Below are 21,320 nucleotides of genomic sequence, written 5' to 3'. Positions count from 1 at the left end.
ATGGCCTGTTTTTTTCAGGTTTTTATCCAGAAGCATGGGATCCTGTAGACCAAGGTTTTAGGCCACACACTACATTGTCTGGGATGTTTAATAAGATTTCACTGAATGGGAAAAATATTTGTTCAGGAAAGAATAGATCGGAGGGTTCTAGAGCTTTTCCACATGTTTGACTATATCCACTTTCATAGTTCAGCATGTCCATACGAAGATATAGTTTCATCAGCTGTGAACATTTACAGCCCTTCTATGTTTTTGTTTTGAGGAGAGCAATTAGAGGCAAGCAAGCCAAATACTATTACTAAACCTGTTACCTGGCTATGAAGTGGGATTGTTTATGGATCATTTAAAGTATGGTGATAACTAATGTTCAGAATGTTGACATGCCTTGACACATGCTATTCCCTCTTTTCCAAGTATCTTTCCCATATTCTCTCCTTTTTAAACAATGCTAGCTGCCAGTATGTAATTTAATATTTAAATAAAATTGCTACAGACTCTCCTCCCACATGTGGGGAAACTTGCCATCCCTCTCACTATCTCTGAGGATCCTTGCGGGAGTGTGGTGGCTTTCTTCTAGTCACCTCTGGCTTCAGTTTTCCTCTGCTGCTAAATTTATGGTCCCTGATGTGTGCTGTTCCTTTTCTGCACATCATCTTATTCCTATCTTCTCCCAAAGTACCGTGGATTCAAGATTTCTGTGTAACAAATTATCCCTAACTCAGTGGCAATAAATGTTTATTATTTCATCCCATTTCTGTGCATTAGGAATTTGGGAGTAACCACCTTACTAGGTGGTTCTGGTTCAAGGTCTCTCAAGAAGTTGCAGTCATGATGTCAGCTGCAGCTACAGTCATCTGAAGGTTTGACTGGGGCCAGAGGATGCCTTCCAAGATGACTCATTCATGTGGTTCTGATAGTTTGGCAGGAGGCCTCAGCTCTGAATCCAGGGGATTCCTCTTTCCTTGTGTAGAGAAACTCAGCCTTCTTTTTCTCTTCAGCTGTCTCAGAATATTGCAAATGTGACTTCAAGGGTAATTTTTTTCAGATAGATATTTAAGAAACAATGAACTTAGTCCTCGAACTATGCGTACCTTTTCTAGAGAGCTTCCAGTTAAATCAGCTGCAAAATTCAGCAGGGAAAAATGAACTGGGTTATCCGTGTCTCAAAGGTACCAAAGAAATAGAACAACCATCTCTTCCATACCATCTCTGAGCACGAAGTCAAGATTATTTTACTTATGGTTTAAATTAAAGGGGCTTATTTACAAAATACGTTTATGTGACAGCTTGATCTGCTTTATTTTTCTGCAGGACTCAATTACTGGAATTGTCAACTCTGCTGATTTATGTGCACATTTCTCTTCCACTATGAGCAGACCAATTGTATTGCACATTTGTCTGGCATTCTGTAGCCTTGTACTTCTCCACTTTGCCACACAATGTGTGGCCTTCCCCAAAATGGAAAGGAGGGAGATAGCACACATTCATGCAGAAACAGGGCGGCCTGAGAGAATGAACACAGATGACCTAGAAAATGACTCGGTGACTTCAAGGTGCACTCCCCAGTTGGTGGTCTCTGAAGATCCAGTGATGGTGTTAGCAGGACCATCAGCAACGTCATTGAATAAAGTATTTCCTACTAACAAAGAAGCCCATCCAGTAGGAGCTGGGCTCATGCAGCCTAACAGCCCTGACATTTACACTGCTACTGAGACAGTGGTCCCTGCCAAGGAGGAGGTGTTTGTTTCCAGCCAGCCAGAGACGGTGTCTCCTGAAAGCCGACTTTCCGAGGCCGTGCTAACCAATCCTATCCCTGCAACTGCTCCTCTGAATATCGACAAGAAGGAGGAACACTTCGGTAGTACCATCATTCAGCCCCTTGTAGAAGGGACCACAGAAGCCACACAGGGTTTTCTGAAGTATGCAGATGATCAGTTGTTTGCAAGTGAAAGTCAGGAAGGAGTTAGTCTGGGACATTTACCTTCATCCGATGTGAATACTAAAGAAATGCTAACTGCCAATCCCAGGACTGAGAAATCTGAAGCAGACACAGAACACAGGGCAGCTTTTTTTCCCAGAGCTGAGCCCATAGCGGGCACGGAGCCTGGAAGCCCCATGCCTGAGAGGGAGAAGCCTTCGCAGATGACAGCTGATCATACCCAGACTACTGCCACCAAGCACTGGCTCACAACTTCTGAGTACACCCTGAGTGTTGAGCCAGAAACTGACAGGCTGCTGGGAGCCCCAGGGGTCCCAGTGAGTGTCAGCACAGCTGTTCCAGCTGCCCCTGTCTTGAGTGATGAGTGGGATGACACCAAATTAGAGCATGTAAGCCAGATAAAGACCCCAAAGCTTGGAGACAATATAGAGACTCAGGTGGGAACGGAAACGTCTCAGATAGCCCAAGAAACCGATAATGACCCTGTGGAAGGTATGGAAGAGGGCAAATCTGTGACCGAGGCTTCAGATGTGGCTCTGGGGCTGCTGGAAGGGGAAGCACCCATGGGGACAGCCCTGCTGATGGCACAGGGGGAGGTGCCATTATCTGCCTTCACCGATCAAAGTTCCTTTACTCCCACAAGTCCTGTGGAAGATAAGAAGGTCTCTGTTGTCAGCCTCTTCCAAGATACTGCAGACTTCATGGAGTCTACTAGGGAAGATGATGCAATGGTTTTCCTAGAGACCACTGTTTCCATCTCAGAATATGAAGCTGAGGCACATCAACCGTTGGGAAATCCATTGAAAGGTAAAAGAAAGAAAGAAAAAAACAAGTTTTGTTTAATTTGGAATGTTTCAATCTGATTATTTTTTTTTAAATTGAGATGTAATTGACATATAACATTGTATTAGTTTTAGGTCTTGTTTTATGTTTTTTTAAAGTGATAATTTAGGAGTAAAGTTATCTAAGTTTTAATGAAAAGCAAAAGTAGACAAATAAAAATATGTTTTATATAAAAATTACACCCAAATATAATCTCTGTGTACAGGCCATGGTATTCAACTGGGAACAGTTTGTTCCCACCCCTATCATTTGGCACTTTTGGAGACATTTTTGGTTGTCATAACAGAGGGGTGCCCCTGGCATCTAGAGGGTAGGGGCCAAAGAGGTTGCTAAACATCCTAAAATCCCCATCCACAAAGATTTTTCTGAGCCAAAATGTCAGCAGTGCTGAGGAACCCTGATATAGACTGATAGTTTTCAAGCATGTTATTATGAAAATATATAACTATTCAGGAAAATGTTAAAGAATTAGCTATATATTTAAATGGTATAATAAACAGTATAGGAGACTTATTTACACAGGATACTTATGGTATAATAAACAATGTAGGATACTTATTTACAGTGTAGGATACTTTGTTTTCCCAAAAAGAAATTCATCTAGAAATAAGAAAAAGCCCCGAAACTGATAAATCCTCTCTGCTGGCTTGATTCAGCACTACTTCCTCTTGACCTTTGTATCTGTGAGTATTATGAGCTGACGAGCCTTACATTTGTTGCTGATGGATAATGTTTTTGGTGTATGTAGTTTGTCAGATAATAGCATGAGGGAAGGATAGACTCAGTGTAATGTGCATATGCTCACTCCAAATTGTTTTGGAATGCGTACGTCTTGTTACTTCAGCTAAGTAGCCTAATTAGTGGAAATATCAAATTAGTAATGTGTTTTATAAAGTGTTGAGATTGAATTAAAATGATAAGACTGAATTTTACATGTCCTATTCATTTTTTAAAGACTGAAAGACTTAGTATACTATAAATTTTCATAGACGCTTCGAGAAACTGGGGGTCTCAGTCGATTCAGCGTCTGCCTTCAGCTCGGGTCTGGGATTGAGTCCTGCATCGGGTTCCCTGCTCAGTGGGGAGCCTGCTTCTTCTTCTGCCTGCCACTCCTCCTGCTTGTGCTCTCTCTCTGACAAAGAAATAAATAAAATCTTAAAAAAAAAAAAAAAAAAGAAGCTTCAAGAAATTGTTTTGTACGTTGGTTTTTAAAATTCTATTAGGAGAGTTGGGTCTCCATGACCATGAAGTTATTGGATATGACTGAACAAGAAGTTTACTTTGATTTTCCATTACATTTTAAGATATTCCTGGAGCATTAAGTCATATAGCTCCAGATTATTTATCACATACTTGAATCTATGATTCTTATGTATTAGAATTGCATTAGCTTGTATAATACAGTCTAAAAAGTAAAATGAATTTGGTGATTGTCTGATTATTATTTTGATTATTGAATATACTCCTTACTTATAATTGCCTCACTCAACTATATTCTATCTTTTTAAGTTTATTTATTTTTTTAAGTAATTTTTACACCCAATGTGGGGCTTGAACTGACGAACCCTAAGATCAAGAGTCACGTGCTCCTCCGACTGAGCCAGCCAGTGCTCCTCAACTGCAGTCTCTTAATAGGTGACTTACTTTTATTCCCAGTACATAGCACGTATCTGGCACATATTAGGTGCTCCATAAATACCAAATCAGGGGATGAGTAAATGAAGATAGAGAACCATTCAGACTGAAATTATCCAATTTGACTGCCTGCATTGTTCATATTAATCAAAAAGTTTCTCAATGTTCTTTGTAGAGAGAAACAGTTAAATAATTCCTTTCACTTAAATTTTTTTGCTGTTGTTCAAGCCAAAAAGAATATGAAAAACTGAGATTACTGACAACAGTAGTTAGAGAATAGTCAAAAAGCTTTCTACCTGTTTTCTGGTGATTAAGTGTTTTTCAGAAGTGAACAAGTCAAATGCCAATCATTTAAGGGCCCAGGGACTACTTAGGACGTTTTGTTCTTCAGGATATGCGATGACTTCTTCATGTTTTTGGTTATTATGAACAGAGGAGTAACCTGAGATGGTCATCGGTTTCCCGATTCATCTTATTCCTCTGTGGGTTTGGTTGAAGATCAGGCTTTAAAAGTAATCTAGAACAATTATCATATTATTATTTTTTTCTCTATAGGAAGTAGGGAGAATACGAGATGTGCAGAAATTTTGAATGGTATTTTCAAAATTTCCATCACTGTTTCTAGTTCTTACTTTTTTTTTCAAAGTTGATATTTGTTGAGTACTTATATAAGTACCGGGGTGTGTGCTAAGTGTTTTACATGCATTATCTATTTTATTTATTTATTTATTTATTTATTTATTTATTTGAGAGCACACTTGAGAGAGAGCACATGTGAGAGCTCGAGCTGGGGTGGAGGGGCAGAGGGAGAGGAAGAGAATCTCAGGCAGGCTCCTCGTTGATTGCTGATCCCAGAGCCTGGGGAGTGGGGAGCGGCTCTATCTCACGACCCCGAGATCATGACGTGAGCTGAAACCAAGGGTCTGATGCTTAACCGACTGAATCACCCAGGTGCCCCTAAAGCCTGCATTCTTGACTGCTATGATAAATGGCTTCCATGGAATGATAATAGTACCTACCTCCCCTTAGTGCACATTGGAAGATAAAACAAGGTAATGCCCACCATACACTTAGCAGTGTGTGTATATAGCATGTAATAGAAACCCAGTAAACATTAGTTACTGTAATAATTACTTCTTTATTCAAAATGCTGACTTTCCTTTCCCCTTTAGAAATGCAAATGTGAAAGTTAATATATATAAATGATGAGAATTTTTGAATGTCACTTAAACTGTATAATTTGTTTCTTTTTTTATTTTTTATTTATTTTTATTTTTTTACATTTCCAACAGGCCTACAGTTGATAATTTGTTTCTTAACAAACTGGTTATGTTGATATTCATAAAAGGGAGCTCGACTGTTGATCTATTTTGTTTTGTATTTTATGTTTTACATTTTAACTTCTTTATCTCGGTCTTAGAATGACTCATCGCTCCTGAAAGCAGCAACACTGAAAACATGTCTTTGCTGGCATTTTGTGTCTGAGTGATCCGTTTGCCTTCCCATACCCTGAAATAGCTATCTTCTTTTTTTCCAATTTATTAATTACAGAGTGACATTTTAAGGTATAGGGAATTTGTCTATTTTAAATTGTTGTATCCCCCCTTTAAGACATCATCACTCAAGAGATGACAACAGCTGTTGAAGAAGCAGAAGCCACTTTATCATTGGAGATGCAAGAGCAGGAGGTTTCTACCCTCGAGGTTACTGGAGAAAATGGTAAGACCGAGGAAGGAAGAGGGTCTCCCTCTGCCACATCTGCAGATCCTGCTGTTACTCAGCTGTCGAGGAGATGGGAGCCCCGGCCCACTACGGTTTCAGCTACAGCCCTGCCTCTGTCTTTCGAAGTTACTTCTGCTCTGGAAGGTTTGTAAGGGGGGGGGGGACTTGGACTTAGAATTGTGGGGGTGTGTCTTTTCTAAGTTATAAGGAATAGAATAAGTGTGGCAACCTGGCTCTGTCCCCAGGGTGTACACACACATCTCACCTGGAGAATGTACCGGAAAGGCGGGTGAACTCTCTGTTGTTTGGAGAGACGTGGCAAAGCCTACCAGGATGAGGGGTTAGTTCCCAAGTAAAATCTGGTGGCTCGTCATTGGGGCCTGTGAAGGCCAGGCCTCCTGAGAACTCTTTCCCTATTTGACAGCTCCGGCTGCTAGGAGCCAGGGGGTGAAGTGAAAACAGTGAGGACCTCGGTTCAAATCCCAGCTTTGGCCCTCCCTAGTATTGTGGTCTCAAGCAAGTCTCCTCATGTCTCCAAGTTTGGTTTGTGCATCTCTAAATAATGCCTACCTATCTTACAGGTTATTTTAAGGATTTGAAGTAATGGCTACAAAGTGCTTTCTGTATAGGAGGCTGTCAAATGCTCTGATATCTTAAGGACAGCAAAGTTTGTAAATCTTGGTGATATCAGAATCACCTGGAAATTACAAAAATTATTACTATTTAATTATTGTTTTTGGACCTCATGTCTCTGTCTCATTATTGGTCTAAGTAAAGCCTACTTTTATTTATTAACTGAGTTGTTTTTAACAAAGTAATAAATATCTCCTAATCCTAAGCCTCCAAAAAACCTCTATGGCCTGGTTAGTAACCTACATGTAACCCCATCACCCTGTCCATTCCACCCTCTTCCTCCTCTGATGTTAACTGTCATCCTGAGTCTTCTGTTCCTCATTTCCTCGGTATCCTTTTATCTTAGTTTTATAGTGTCTGTATTTATGCCTAAAATCATGCATTTAAATATTTTAGTAGTTTTTAACTTTATAGAAACAGTATTGTGCTGCAGATAGCCTTTTTGGGACTTGCTTGTTTTACTCAATAGTCTATGGCTAAGATTTACTAACTGTGAATGTTTTGTTTTGACTGTTTATAATATTCCACTGTGAAAATAGATCACAGTTTATTCATCTCATCTTCATCCAGTCTCTTCTGGCAATTTGCATTTGGGTCATTTCCAGGTTTGGCTGTTGGGAACATTGCTTGCTGCCATGCATACTCTCCTACATATCCTCCCCTGGAGAAGTGCAGGAGTTTCTCTTGGTTGTATACCTAGAGCTGGGCTCTAGCTATGAATGTTTGACTCTAGGGGGCAATGCCGCACTGTTTTCCAGAGTGGTTGCACCAATGTATATTCCTAACAGCGATGTATATAAGAGTCTATGCATCCAGATCCTAGGAGCTTTAAAAAGTAGTTTTTCTGGCTTCATCGCAAAGGAGATTCTGATTTAGTAAGTTGGGATATCTGGAAAGCATGGAAATAGACTTCTAAAAAATTACCTCAGAGATTCTGATGATCTACCAGACGTGCAAAATACTACTATTCTAGAGTTTCTTATATTTGGGAAAACCTGGGGCTAAATTTGACTGCATTGAAATTGAGCATATTCTAGACACAGATACCCTTACCCTTTGACTTGACTTTTAAAAGTAGTCTTTGACATCTGTTTTAATACTTTTTTGTTAAATTTCCTATCTTTGGCAGTAAATCGTATAAAATTGTGTGAAATCCCTAAAATTGTCAGTAGAATAAATGGGAAATCAAAATTTTAAAAATTAACTTCTGATTTGAGACAGTACATTTTCCCAGATGATAAAGTGCCTTGCATAGCTGGATTGATGCACTGTGGGAAGGGGGAGCTGGTCTAAGTGCCAGACTTGCTGCATATAAGATACTGGTTTCATTGATCATTTCTTGCTTAAAAAGCAGAAAGACGTGTATATATTTCCCCTGATGATCATCTTTGGGTCAAGGGCTATCTCTTGTGTTTGACAGACCTAATGGACACTCTCACGGGGCCAAACGAGGAATTGTTCACACCAGTGTGGGGCTCTCCAGTGACTCCCCCTGGAATAATGGAGGAAGCCCCCAGCCTTTTCCCAGTGCTTCCTGATGCTGAGGCCTCCTCGGAGAGAAGAACCGTTGTCCCATCCATTAGCCATGTTAATACGGCTGCCTCATATGGCCTGGACCAACTTGAATCTGAAGGTACCCATGCTTTGAAGGGGATCTTTTCTAGGACTGACTGACAGAGTCACTGAGCAAATGTTGTTGTTGTTGGTTTTTTTTATTTTATTTTATTTTATTTACTTATTTGACAGAGAGAGAGAGAGAGAGGGAACACAAGCAGGGTGAGTGGGAGAGGGAGAAGCAGGCTTCCTGCTGAGCAGGGAGCCCAGTGTGGGGCTCGATCCCAGGACCCTGGGATCATGACCTGAGCCAAAGGCAGACGCGTAACCCACTGAGCCACCCAGGCGCCCTGCAAATGATGTTTTTGTGAAAAGATTGAGAGGTATGTATTCCATCTGCTGTGTAGATCAGGGGTCAATAAACTGTGCTCTGGCCAAATCTGGCCTGCCATCTATTTTCGTATGACCTGCAAGTTAAGAATGATCTTTACATTTTCAAATGATTGAAAAAAAATTAGAAGCAGCACACTATTTTGTGACATGTAAAGTTAAATAAAATTCAAATTTCAGTGTTCCTCAATAAAGCTGGATTGGGACCCAGCTGCACTTGCTCATTTCCATCTTCTCTGTGGCTACTTTAGCGCCAGATGATCAGAGTCGAGTCGTGACAGAGACTGCGCACAAAGCCTCGATCATTTACGGTACGGCCCTTTACTGAAAAAGCTTGCCGGCCTCTGGTCTAGGTCAGTAGTTCTTAACTCCAGGTGAACATTAGGGTCACGTACACAAATCAGTGGAGCTTTAAAAAAATCCAACCGCCTGATCCCTCCCAGGGATTCTGATTCAGTTGGTGTAGGGTGTGATCTGGCGTCCACATTTTTAAAGAGTGCTTTAGATGATTTAGATCTGCAGGCTTCATTGAGGATGCTGGTTTAAATGGAAAATTCGAGTTTCCCCACCAGATTTTCTTTTTTTAAAGATTTTATTTATTTATGTGACAGAGATAGAGACAGCCAGCGAGAGAGGGAACACAAGCAGGGGGAGTGGGAGAGGAAGAAGCAGGCTCACAGCAGAGGAGCCTGATGTGGGGCTCGATCCCACAACGCCGGGATCACGCCCTGAGCCGAAGGCAGACGCTTAACCGCTGTGCCACCCAGGCGCCCCTCCCCACCAGATTTTCTTAGGTGGACATTTTATAGTGGATTGTGTTTTCACAGCACTGCTCTCGTTGTTAGTGCTGGGGTTTTTCTTTCCTTCTTTCTTTTTTTTTTTCTTTATGAACATCTCCGGGTTAGGATGTTGTACTGTTTGGCGGGGGGCAGTCTCTTCACCTGTGAAGACTGAGAAATGCATGCCAAATTATACTTTCCAAGACATTGGCTGTGAGCATGAAAAAGATGCCTGGAGCCCAGCCTCACAACCACACACAAGAAGACTGGAAATACGATGAAAGGTCATTTAATTCATCAGCATTTTGGCAGGTGAACGGCTTCTGGCCGGAGGTCCAGAGATTTGTAATGCTGAGTTTCTAGAACTAATCTAGGGGACAGGTAAGCTTTGGGGCACTAAATTAGCCATGGGCTTGATGCCGTAAAGACATAGGACGTGCTGTTATTTGATATTTCATCTCCTGAAGAGCAGGGAGGGTGGTTCAGCCAGGTTTGCTGCAGAGTCTATCACACTCTCAGGGTAACAATGGCAGTTTTCTGGCAGAGAAACATGACATTTTGGGAATATTCTGGAGAATCCATAGTAGGATGCTGGTTTAAGAGATGGATCAAAGCAAGCTCTGAGGCTAACAGCTCTTGCACTCCACATCGAGATAAAAAACGTGTGACTTTGAGATTAATCTCATATTAGCTGTCTGCTCTCCTTGACGCCATCTGGAAAAAGCAGGTTCCCCCAAATTAACCTGAGTTAGAGATGACAGCTTTACCCGGCAGGGCTCATTAAATCAGAGGAAAAAAAATATATTTGTGAGTAATCCATACTTGCGAAACTGCAATAATTTTCTAAATTTAGTAGATGATGGCAGTTGCATTGAAATATGTGAGAATTTTCTTGACTTGCCTAAGATGTCCTGGAGTTTTAGTGCTTTTCTTCTACACAGTTCAATTCTGGCTTCTTTTTGACAATACATTTTGTCAGTTTTTGATCGAAATCACGATCCTCATCAAGGCTTATGAAAGACGTTTTTGGTTTAAAAATGTTCTTTCTGCTACACTGTTGGGCTGAAGATCAGATTTTGAATGAGCACGCCTTTTCTCCTAGATCCCGGGAAGTGCCATTTCTATTTAATCAGTGTACGTTAATAATGTCACAACGAATTTTATGCTGATGCCTCTACTCCTCTGGGCTACACTTATTTAGACAGAGAAGGCTGCTAGACTCCTGAATGTGTTGGGGGCCTCCCCAGTGCGGGTTTCCACCTTGCCCAGGAATGTAAGCATACCTTGAGAGCTTTGGGGGAAGGACTTTAATTTTATTGTAGGATTATATATACCCAGAGGCAGATCATTTATTCTTACCCAGAACAGTAGGTCGTGCTATGTCAAGTTACCTACCTTTCAAGTTTTAATCTCTGTGACGGGTTGACAAATGACATACAGTTCTCCGACTTAAGATGTGTGTTTATTTAATATTATTAAACTCCTTAGATGTTATTTTAGTATCTTCTTTCCCACTAGGGGACAGAAGCACTTCTCCAGAGAATGGAATATTTTTCCCAATGGTAGATGGGCAAGACCTGCCCTTACTAGACAGCAGACAACCCAGAAGCAAGAACCTTGGTAGAAATTTCTGAATGTTTATCCTTTAAGGGATAATTAATGGCTCGAATGAAACTCAAATTTGTATCTAATTGGCACCCTGTGGTCTTTGTCTCCTTCTTCATGTCTCTACAACATAAGAGACTGAGTGTCTTAGTTTTCTAGGGCTACTGTAACAAAATACCACAAACCGATGGATTAAAACAACAGAAATTTATTCTCTTGTAGTTTTGGAGCCTGGAAGTCTGAAATCAAGGTGTAGGCAGGGCCATGCTCTGTCCCCTGCCTCGAGAGGGGGGGATCATCCCTCGTTTCTTCCAGCTTCCGGTGGCCTCATGAGTTTCTTCGTTTGCGGCAACTTAATTGCAACCCCTGCCTCCATGTTCACATGGCTGTGGTCCCTGAGTATGTCTCTCTGCCCAGATTTCCCTGGTCTTACAAGAACACCAGCCACTGGATTAGGACTCACCCCAGTAAGTTCATCACCACTTGGTTATATCCGCCAATACCCTATTTTCGAAGGAGGTCACATTCACAAGTGCGGCAGGTTATATATTTTTTTGTGGGGATGCAATTCAGCGCTTAACAAGGGTCTGCTTCTGAGAAGTGTGTCAGTGGTCTCTGAAGGCAGATGGGCTCTGGTTCCGCAACATGCTCTTGAGAGATGTGCGTTGGTAGTGCAGGGGAAGTTTCAGTGTGCTTTACATTTCTCCACTACTGAAGACAGCCTGCCCCGATAAGTGAGCAGGGCCTTGTGCCTATTTCAGTAGGTCTTTTACCTTGTCAGCAAAAATACGGTGTGATTTTTGAAGGGATAACGGTTTCTCTGTCACCTTGCCTGATACACTTTACTTCTCTCTCCTTTTTTTTTTTTTTTTTTAGGAAATAAATGTTTTCAGGGTGATAAAAAATGCATTATACTTAGGCATAACTCCACTAGGTCTGCATTCATCATCTTTGAAATATAAACATGAGAAAAGTGTTCTAATTTTTTATTCAAAATAGGAGAATGGCAAGTTAGTTGCATGTATATAACTTTATAAATGAATTTTTGGACATGATCTCCATGGGTTGATATCCTTTTCTTGGTGAATATTAATGTCTTTCTCTGTTCCGTAATGGGAACTTAACAATTTCTGATTACTTACGAAAATTTGCTTGGATTTTTTTTTTTTTTAAATCTGGGTTAATGTTCTTTAGAATATTTTAACCCTAATAGCAAATGGACTAGGTCTTTCAATATTTCTTACTTAAAGAAGTTCTGCTTTCTTTCTTTTCTTTTTTTTTTTTTAATTTGAAGATCCATTTATTTGAGAGAGCGTGTGCGTGTGTGCGTGCACAGGTCAGGGGAGGGGCAGAGGGTGAGAATCTTTAAGCAGACTCCCTGCTGAGTGTGGAGCTCCTGGGAGGTTCCATCTCACGACCCATGAGATGACCTGAGCCGAAACCAAGAGTCAGTTGCTCAACGGACTGAGCCACCCAGGCGTCCCTCTGCTTTCTGTATTTTAGAAATCCAACTGAGAATATCCACTTACTCTAAAAAATCAAACTTATTTTAGCCTTTCCTGTATTCCTACAGAGGGTGGAAATTTATCTGTGCTGTAAAATTGTAACAATAATTCTGTAGGGTGGAAGGTTATTGCTTTAACAATTCGATATTCAGAAAAAAATCGATTGTGGATTTATTTGTACCAAGTACTAGGCTTCTCAGTACATGTGAGAGGTAAGACTACAAAAACAAAAGATTTCTTGTGATTAGATTTTGGTAATCCTTTCTCACACCCCCAGACTTCCTCCCTTAACGTTTAGAAGGCAATGTCTGGGCCTTCTAGCTAGTGGGAAAGGGGAAACCACTTGGTGCTCTTCTTGGTGCTGACCAGGCAGACTTGGGAACATGGTGAATTGGCTTGGATTCTCTCAAGATTGCTCTGGGGGTTAGCTTATTGCTCTTCTGTAAGAGAAGAAGAAATACCAGTGTCCCTGGGCTGGAGAAGGTGAATTCTTGATCTGACTGATCCCATTTAATGTCTTTCTGTAGGCATAATAGGCTGAGTGTTGGGGCTGTCTAATCCAGTGACGTTATCCCAGACAGTTCCCGTTTCCTCGTGTTTCCAAAGGCCCATTTATTATGGGCTTTATCGAACAAACTCACACTAATTGACATGCTGGAGAATTACCTTTTTTTTTTTTTTTTAAACTTATGATGTACATTATATGTAGACATATAACAGGTTACCTTTTTTTAACACATAAAGAGATTTTTTAATTCTTAGTATCCAACAGGAAAGTCATGTTAAACCTTTCTTTAACATCCTGGTTTTTAAAAAATAAGACCAAATATATCATTTAACTGTAGTTTTTTCTTTCCCGATGGTTTTTTTCCCCTTGTTTTTTGAAGACCATTTTGGTTGTCCTTAATATTTAGGTTTTCAAAAATTGCATTTTTGACATCTTTTCCCAGCCAGGCAGAACACATGGGGCAGAAAGCTGTCATTGTTGTGTTATCTGTTGTTTTATCTTTTCTGGTGACATCCATTTTCCTGCCTTTGTGAGCGTGTCTGTGTGTGTGTGTGTGTGTGTGTGTGTGTGTGCGTGTCTTTAATTTCATGGATGTTTTCTACTGTCCTCTGAGAGCATTTCCATGATGTATTCACAGCACCTTTTCCTTTCTTCTGCTGAAGCAATAGTGTTCTCTCTCCTTTCTTATTTGGAATTCTCAGTTCTATCTGTCCTAGTTCTCTCTTCTGATAACAGGAATTTCAGAAGAAAGCCATGTTGGAAAAGTGTGCCTTCATTCGGATGACTGAGTGAGACTTCCATCGTGTGGCGGCCTCATCATCGCTACTGAAGTCAAGGTTTTGACTTCATATTTATTTGGTTCATCTTTGTATTGGTCAATCCGAAATGGATTGGGAAATGCGTTCTCTAGGTGGCGTCGTGGAAAAGTCTGAGTCAGAGATGGTTCCTTTAATAGCTCCACTGAGGATACTTAAAAATATGTGCAGTGTCTATGAGAGAAGTGTTCGCTCTTTACTTGCACTTTATTCACAAAATCGATGTTTTTGGTCTTCTCAGGTTGCACTCCTTTTCAGAGAGTATTTTCTTATTATTTTCTCAATTCTCATGTAACTTTTCAACTCAGAAGGCAGCTAGGATGGATGAATGAGACAGAGTATTCAAAATCTCATCTTGAGGCCGTATTTATGAACCCCAGTTTATGTGATTTACCTTTGGGTCCTGCTCAGTGGATATAATAGGAAAGATCAAGCAAGGAGTAAATTCGAACTGTCGCCCACTGTTACTTTTAATACTGCGGTATGAGGTTAAGGGTGTTCACTCTGTGTTAAGAAGGGGTACAAGTTTTGGCCTTAGTTCTTGGAAATGCTTCGGATTTCATTTTGCCTCAGTACCAGAGCCACTTAACTAATATACAAATGGGGAAGATAAGGAAAAGAGTATTTGATGGAATATGCCCTTTGTTTGACTGTTAGAGATGAATTGATTTCCTGAATTAAATGCTGAATTCTCCCCTCCATGCTTGTTCTGGCAAAAGCAATGGGAATTTAATAAAAATTAATAATTTTATAACTATTAACATGAGCACAGGAAACATCTAATACCATTGCCAAGTACATTAGGGAAGGATTTTTTTTTCTCTCTTTGCATCATCTTCACATATATTACATGACACAGAATTGCTGGTGATTTCAGTTATCGATTGCCTCTGATAGTAAGTCATTTTGTTGTCTTGTCCTGAAATCATCATACTTCCTCTGGCATTTATGATAGATCTTTGTTCTTAAGTACCAGCATGTTAGTACAGTAAATTACTTAGCACTCAGAATGGTCATCCCATGTTTGCTACTAATGCTCACATTGCCAGTCGTATTTCAGAAATATTTAAAATCAATATTATGATGTATTATCCTAAAGCTTTGCTTACAAATTCTGCTGTTGAAGAAAGAACTGACATTCACTCTTAAGTTTTCTAGTATGCTTATCATAAGATTCATTTATTGGCATAATCACAACTAAGCAAAAATTATTCTAGAGCTGACTTTTTCCTTTTTTTTGGAGTGTTTGCTGCCCAGCACTAGGAAGTAGAAATTTAGTACTGCTTAGTAAGGCTCACCCTTAGACACACATGAAATTTTACATAATGGCTCAGGATGATAAAAGGATTTAGGCTTCTGTATATGCACAGGTTTTGTTCATTCATTTCGGTGCACATTCAGCAAGTGGTGATTCAGATAATAAAAAAGAATAAACGGGAGTGGATCTTGCATAAATGTTAGTAGAATAATTAAAATAGATACATAAATAACAGAAATACAAGGGTAGAAGGTGGGAAAGTATCACACAACTAATTACAGAAAAAAAGGACTCTGAGAATTAGGAACGAGAGCTTAGCCCCAGTTTGTAGAAATAAGGAAATGATATTTATGCTTGTGAGTTTCTTGGGGGGGGGGTGTGCGTGCAGGTGTATAGATTTGTGTACATATATTTACTCATTGTTCTATTGATATTTATTAAAAAAATAAGTGATGACAAATCCAAAAATGTGGAAAACATTCTAAGGGATGGTGAATAGATACCATATGCACCACATTAGCCATCAGCTTACAGACATGTAATCAAGTATATTTTTCTAATTTAGCTTATTGGTTAGATGAATTATTTCTCTTTTTTTTTAAGAATTTATTTATTTATTTGACAGAGATAGAGACAGCCAGTGAGAGAGGGAACACAAGCAGGGGACTGGGAGAGGAAGAAGCAGGCTCCTAGCGAAGGAGCCTGATGTGGGACTCGATCCCATAATGCCAGGATCACGCCCTGAGCCGAAGGCAGACGCTTAACCGCTGTGCCACCCAGACGCCCCTAGATGAATTGTTTCTTAAGAATAGGGTTTTTTATAATTTTTTAAAAAGATTCATTTATTTATTTTAGAGAGAGAGAGCACACAAGCAGGGGGAGGGGCAGCTGGAGAGGGAGAGAAGCAGAGTCCCCGCTGAGCCCGACAACCCTGAGATGATGCCGAGTCAAAATCAAGAGTCCAATGCTTAACCGACTGAGCCACTCAGGCGCCCCAAGAATAGTTTTTCATAAACAGAAGCAACTGCCTTTCAATGTAGAGGAGGCAGCCAGGGGCTCAGTCTCAGGCTACCAAATACTTGATTTATAGGGAACTGCAGCATGTCTCTCTCTCAAGGATGTTCAGAACCCAGGCAAAAGGCTTGGTTCCGAGTGATTCATCTGGGCCCGTGCTCCAGTGTTGAGAATCCTTGTGAGGACTGGTCCACATGGGGCTTTCCGTGTGTGGTGGTTTTGTGCAGTTGTGGAAGCAAACACGTAGCTTATAACCACATAATAGGCTGTGATTTCAAGGGTGTTTTAGGTATTTGCAGAAAATGAAGGCATTTTAAAAAGGCATGCTTTTTCAGTGTGAAGCTAGACATAACTATCCTTTAGTGGTATAAACTTGATAATTTTATTGCATTGGAATACAGACAATCACAAACCTTAACATTGTATAAAATAACATAAGTATATTATCAATTGCAATTTTTCTGGCTATATTCATAACCATGAAGTTAAATGCATACATAACCCCAAAGGGAAAGACTAGAATAAAAACATAATTTGAATGGCCTTACAAGATTTTTTTTTTTTTAAAGATTTTATTTATTTATTTGACAGAGAGAGACAGCCAGTGAGAGAGGGAACATAGGCAGGGGGAGTGAGAAAGGAAGAAGCAGGCTCCCAGCAGAGGAGCCTGATGTGGGGCTCGATCCCAGGACTCCAGGATCACGAGCCGAAGGCAGAGGCTTAACGACTGAGCCACCCAGGCGCCCCGGCCTTACAAGATTTTAAGAATGTTCACACTTGGAAACATGGCATTTGTCGTGAAAGCTTTGCATTGAATCTGTCTAAATTTACCGGTGCCTTTTCTTCTTCAGCCATTCTGCCTCCTTCTGCATTGTTCTGCAAACAAAATATTCTGTGGAAATTTCTTCTATTAAAAACGTGTCAAGAATTTCCAGTGTTTTATTATGAGAAAGAAATTCTGCAGGTGGGCAGAGGGCCCGACACTGCTCCCTCAATTTTCTCAGGGTATCTGCTTCACGTGGATATAGCGTCCTATATCCTATTGAAACTCTAGCTAGAGCATAAGCAAAAACCCTCTCTCTTGTTCCAGGTGAAATTAGTAGAAATTCAAAAACATACTTGGCTCAAACCTAAGGGAACACCCAGCAAATAAACCAAGAAAATAAAAGAAACACAAAGTGAATTAGGCTCACGACATACAGGTTTCTCTGATCTTACCTTAGCTAATAAGCTCTCAGAGCTTCCAGACCCTGACCCCTTCCACTGAGAAGATTTTTTATATTCTATGCCCAAAGCATTAGAACAGTTTTCAAGCACCTTGCTAGGTTTTCTGGCTGCTCAGCTCTTGCCTTGTTTCCTATACATAATGTAACTTCTTTTTTTGTCTTCCTCATCTCTGCCCCCACACGGAAGAGCCAAGACCAAGACATAAATTTACTCTAGGGCCCACCATCAAGCAGGGAATCCCCAATCCCACATATTATTGGCCCTGCTTTGCACGTTCAAGGACACACCTTTAATCCCTAGGCAGCTGACAGCCAGTCAAACATCATGAGTGACACCATCCCACCCTTAAGAGAAAATCCCATCTCGGTTAAAAGCACAGCATGATTCACGTCTAGGCAGTATAACACTTCTCGCTACCCAAGAAATGTACCTGTATCCTAACAGGCTCACTATCGCATTGTGTAATTAATAATAATTAGTGCTGTGCTACTCTATAAACAGAAGGCTATAAAGTTGAAAGAGGACAGGAAGGGGACATATAAACAGTTCAGCTCAGACTCATCCTCCTTTATGAAGCCTCTCAGACCACCCAGCCCACAATGAGGAGCTGTATAGACTCAGCAAAAATAGCTCTGGTTCTGGGCTTACATGGACATATCTCTGTTTAAGTCTTAGCCCCGTCATGAACCAGCACTGTGATCTTGACTAAATTGTTTAATTTCTTTAGACTTCAGTTTTTTCTCTGTGTCAAGCAGGGCCACGGATGTTCCTATCTCTTCTTGTAAGAATAAAATGAGATCTTTCATGTAGTGAATGATTGCATGGCCTGGAGTAAATGCAAAGTAAATATGAACATTTTACATCATTTATCAATTAAAATTAGGTCTCATTTATCATTTACTACTGTGTATGAATTGTTATAACGAAATAGTCACATCTTCTCCGTGCAACCATGGGTCAGGGGCCAGGTGGACAACGTAAGTGAGCAAAGAGGAAGGTGCCTAAGACGGTAGGGAGTGGTGAGTGTGACGCAGGAGGGAGCACATACCCCCTCTGATCCAGACAGAGCTCGTTCATATTCCTGTGGGGGCAGGGATGAGGAAGACAAAAGAAGAAGTTACACTGTGTATAGGAAACAAGGTAAGAGCTGAGCAGCCAGAAGCTCCTCGTTGCCAGGAGGAGTATGTGAGCTCAGTGATGCCAGATCTTGGAATTGTTTCAGGATAAGCTGAAAATTTTGATTTTTATGTGGAGCACTCGGATATTTTAAGTGTTGGCACTCAATCCACAAGTTTACCTATCCCATTTCATTTTTATTAGTATGTACTCCCAAAAAGAGTTTATCTTCCCAGCAATAGATCATCAGTTTGTGCTCTTAAATGAGTTCTCCAGACCTCCTGAAGGGCAGGTGGGCAGAGTCAGATCTTTCTGTCTTGTATCCAGACAGTGGTTGTGGTCTGTGGTTACCAAGCATTGGGTAAGTGATGAATGATGGAGTGTATGGTTTTAGGACCATTACCTTCTTTAATTGATGTGCTTCCTGCTTGACTTGTCCTGCTTGTTGTTATCACTTGAAATCCAGTGCTTATGTTGGACCTGAAGTTAAACACTTTTTATGTGAACGAAGAAGTGGTTGCCATTCTGCTAGCAACTCAGTGGGAGTTTGCCTAGATTTCTTGCATCCCATTGTGGGGTTGAACATTATTTCATTCCTTTCATTGGAATGCATACCAACATCTGCAGGTAACAGGGAGCTCAATAAACTGAAGTGATTCTTTACATCCATTTTGGGAAGCCAGAGCTGGAATATTCCAGTTCTTAAATTCTCTGGAATTCAGTTCATTACATGTATATTCTATTGTATATATCCAGTATTACATGATAAAATGTGAAAGCATTTGGTTGGCAGGAAGAGTTAAGATTTTAGAAATATAAGAGAATTCTATAAATTTTGAGTCAGCTTAACATTGTGAGCTGCTGAATTTGGTGGACATTTATTTCAGAAGCTTCTGGGGTGCCTCAACCCCTTATGATACCAGAGAGCCATCTGCTGGAGAATTGTTTCATATCCTCAAAACAAGTTTAAATATTTTTCTTTTCTGGCTTTCCAGTTTTGTACCCAGTTGGATGCCCAAGTTAAAAAAAAGTCTGGAAAATAAAAGCAGCGCCATCCCCAGTGCTTCAGTCCCTCTTTAAGTGTGGAAATCATTTGGCTACCGTGGCTTTTGTTTATATTTGTATAGAGATTGGCAGGAAAACACTTGCCAATGAATGTTTCCTCTTGATTTTATTTATTTTTTATCTTTTTAAAGATTTTATTTATTTATTTGAGAGAGTGCCAGTGGTGGGGGGAGGGCGAGGGGCAGAGAGAGAAGGAAAGAGAATCTGAAACAGACTCCCCGCTGAGCGCAGAGCCCATTGTGGGGCTCCATTCCACAACTGGAAGATCACCACCTGAGTCGGAACCAGGAGTCTGACACCCCACTGACTGAGCCATCCAGTCGCCCCGAAATGTTTCTTCTTTTAGAAATCTGCCACTGGGATGTGTCTGAGCTACTCCATTTAAGGGGGAAGTGGGAGAAAGACTAATACGTACTCAGCATCTGCCCAGGCAAGCCACCCTGTTTTTTTCTTTATGGTATTCTTTCTCTTTTTCATGTGCCCTAATTTGTTCACCTTAGATTTAATTTTAAACTTCATAAAGGAAAGAAAAGGGCCACTAAAAAGAGAAGTTTGACACTTAAAAGATGATGATTCAGATTGATGGTTGCTCTTCCAAAGAGACAGAACGTGCAGGTGAGATCCTCTTCTTCCTGTAAATCAAAGAGAGGTTGCTGGGGCGCTTGGGTGGCTCAGTTGGTGAAGCGTCTGCCTTTGGCTCAGGTCGTGGTCCCGGGGTCCTGGGATCGAGCCCCGCATCGGGCTCCCTGCTCAGCGGGGAGTCTGCTTCTCCCTTTCCCTCTGCTGTTCTCTCTCTCTGTCAGATAAAGAAGATCTTAAAAAACAACAACAAAGAGAGACAGGTTATGTTGGGTACGAGTATTACCATTGGAATTCTTCCTACCTCCACTTTTGGGACAATGTATTCTCAACCAAGCTTCCCCTCATTAGTAATACTCCGGGAGTGCTGGCTACATCTCTGGCTTCTGGAAATCTAAAAATGTCTAAACTGTGATAAAAATGGAATGAGAGAAACTGAGGACCTTGGGTGGGAGCTGCTTGTTAAATTGATGGCAATTGGACTTTATAGCAGAGTCAGGTGACTTAGGCCACGACCATGGGGTAAATTTTCTCCCGTCCGTCCTATTTTGATTTTGTTGGGAGTTAACCCACGGTTCTGATCCTGAACAAAATTCAAACTCTTGGTTTTGGTGACCTTAGGCAGAAATGTTTGCAACAAATAAAACAGGCCTCGCCTAGAGAGCTGAAGATTCTGGGTTTAATAAGCCTGTCTGAGGCTCTGCTATTATGTTCAAGTATTCAAGGCAGTTCTGTCACGAGCTATGTAGGCTATAGGCAAAACAAAGTTTATCAGACTTGCTTTCTGTTTCGCCGACCGTGTAAGCTTTGAGGATAATGCCTGCAAAGCATTTTGAGTTCCTCCGAAGAAAAGCCCCATGTAAGTTCCAAGTATTGTTATGGGTTATAAAACAGCTGTTGAGGGAATCTGTCGGAGAGCGGCCAGACAGGTGAAACTGGCTTAGAGAGGATACTGTCCAGACAGATATTTTTTCCTCCCTGCCACCTGCAACAGGACATTTCTCCGTGGAAGCTGTGGACACACTGCTTGATATCACCAAGCATGTCTTCACCGTGTGGCACTTGCCTGACATCTGTTTAATGTTTGCAGTTTTCATGGTACAGTTTCAGTGCCCCTCAAGCCCAGCAATGAG

The 21,320-nt window shown here is 40.8% G+C and overlaps 1 protein-coding gene across 2 annotated transcripts in view; it reads left to right on the top strand.

Moving 5' to 3' along the window:
• Nucleotides 1-21,320, top strand: part of ARMH4 (armadillo like helical domain containing 4) — a 148,837-nt gene that overhangs the window by 41,993 nt on the left and 85,524 nt on the right. For both annotated transcript variants that reach the window (XM_026480300.4, XM_048220082.2), the window contains exons 2-4: nt 1,312-2,746; nt 6,029-6,283; nt 8,193-8,405. In XM_026480300.4, coding sequence (XP_026336085.1) covers nt 1,369-2,746; nt 6,029-6,283; nt 8,193-8,405 — 1,846 coding nt within the window. In that variant the 5' untranslated portion in view covers nt 1,312-1,368. The remainder of the gene's footprint in view (nt 1-1,311; nt 2,747-6,028; nt 6,284-8,192; nt 8,406-21,320) is intronic.

This window comes from Ursus arctos, unplaced genomic scaffold, assembly GCF_023065955.2.
Source record: "Ursus arctos isolate Adak ecotype North America unplaced genomic scaffold, UrsArc2.0 scaffold_25, whole genome shotgun sequence".
In the NCBI taxonomy this organism is placed as follows: Eukaryota; Metazoa; Chordata; class Mammalia; order Carnivora; family Ursidae; genus Ursus; species Ursus arctos.
Note: the sequence above shows the minus strand (reverse complement) of the source record. Positions and strands in the feature narration are given on the sequence as shown.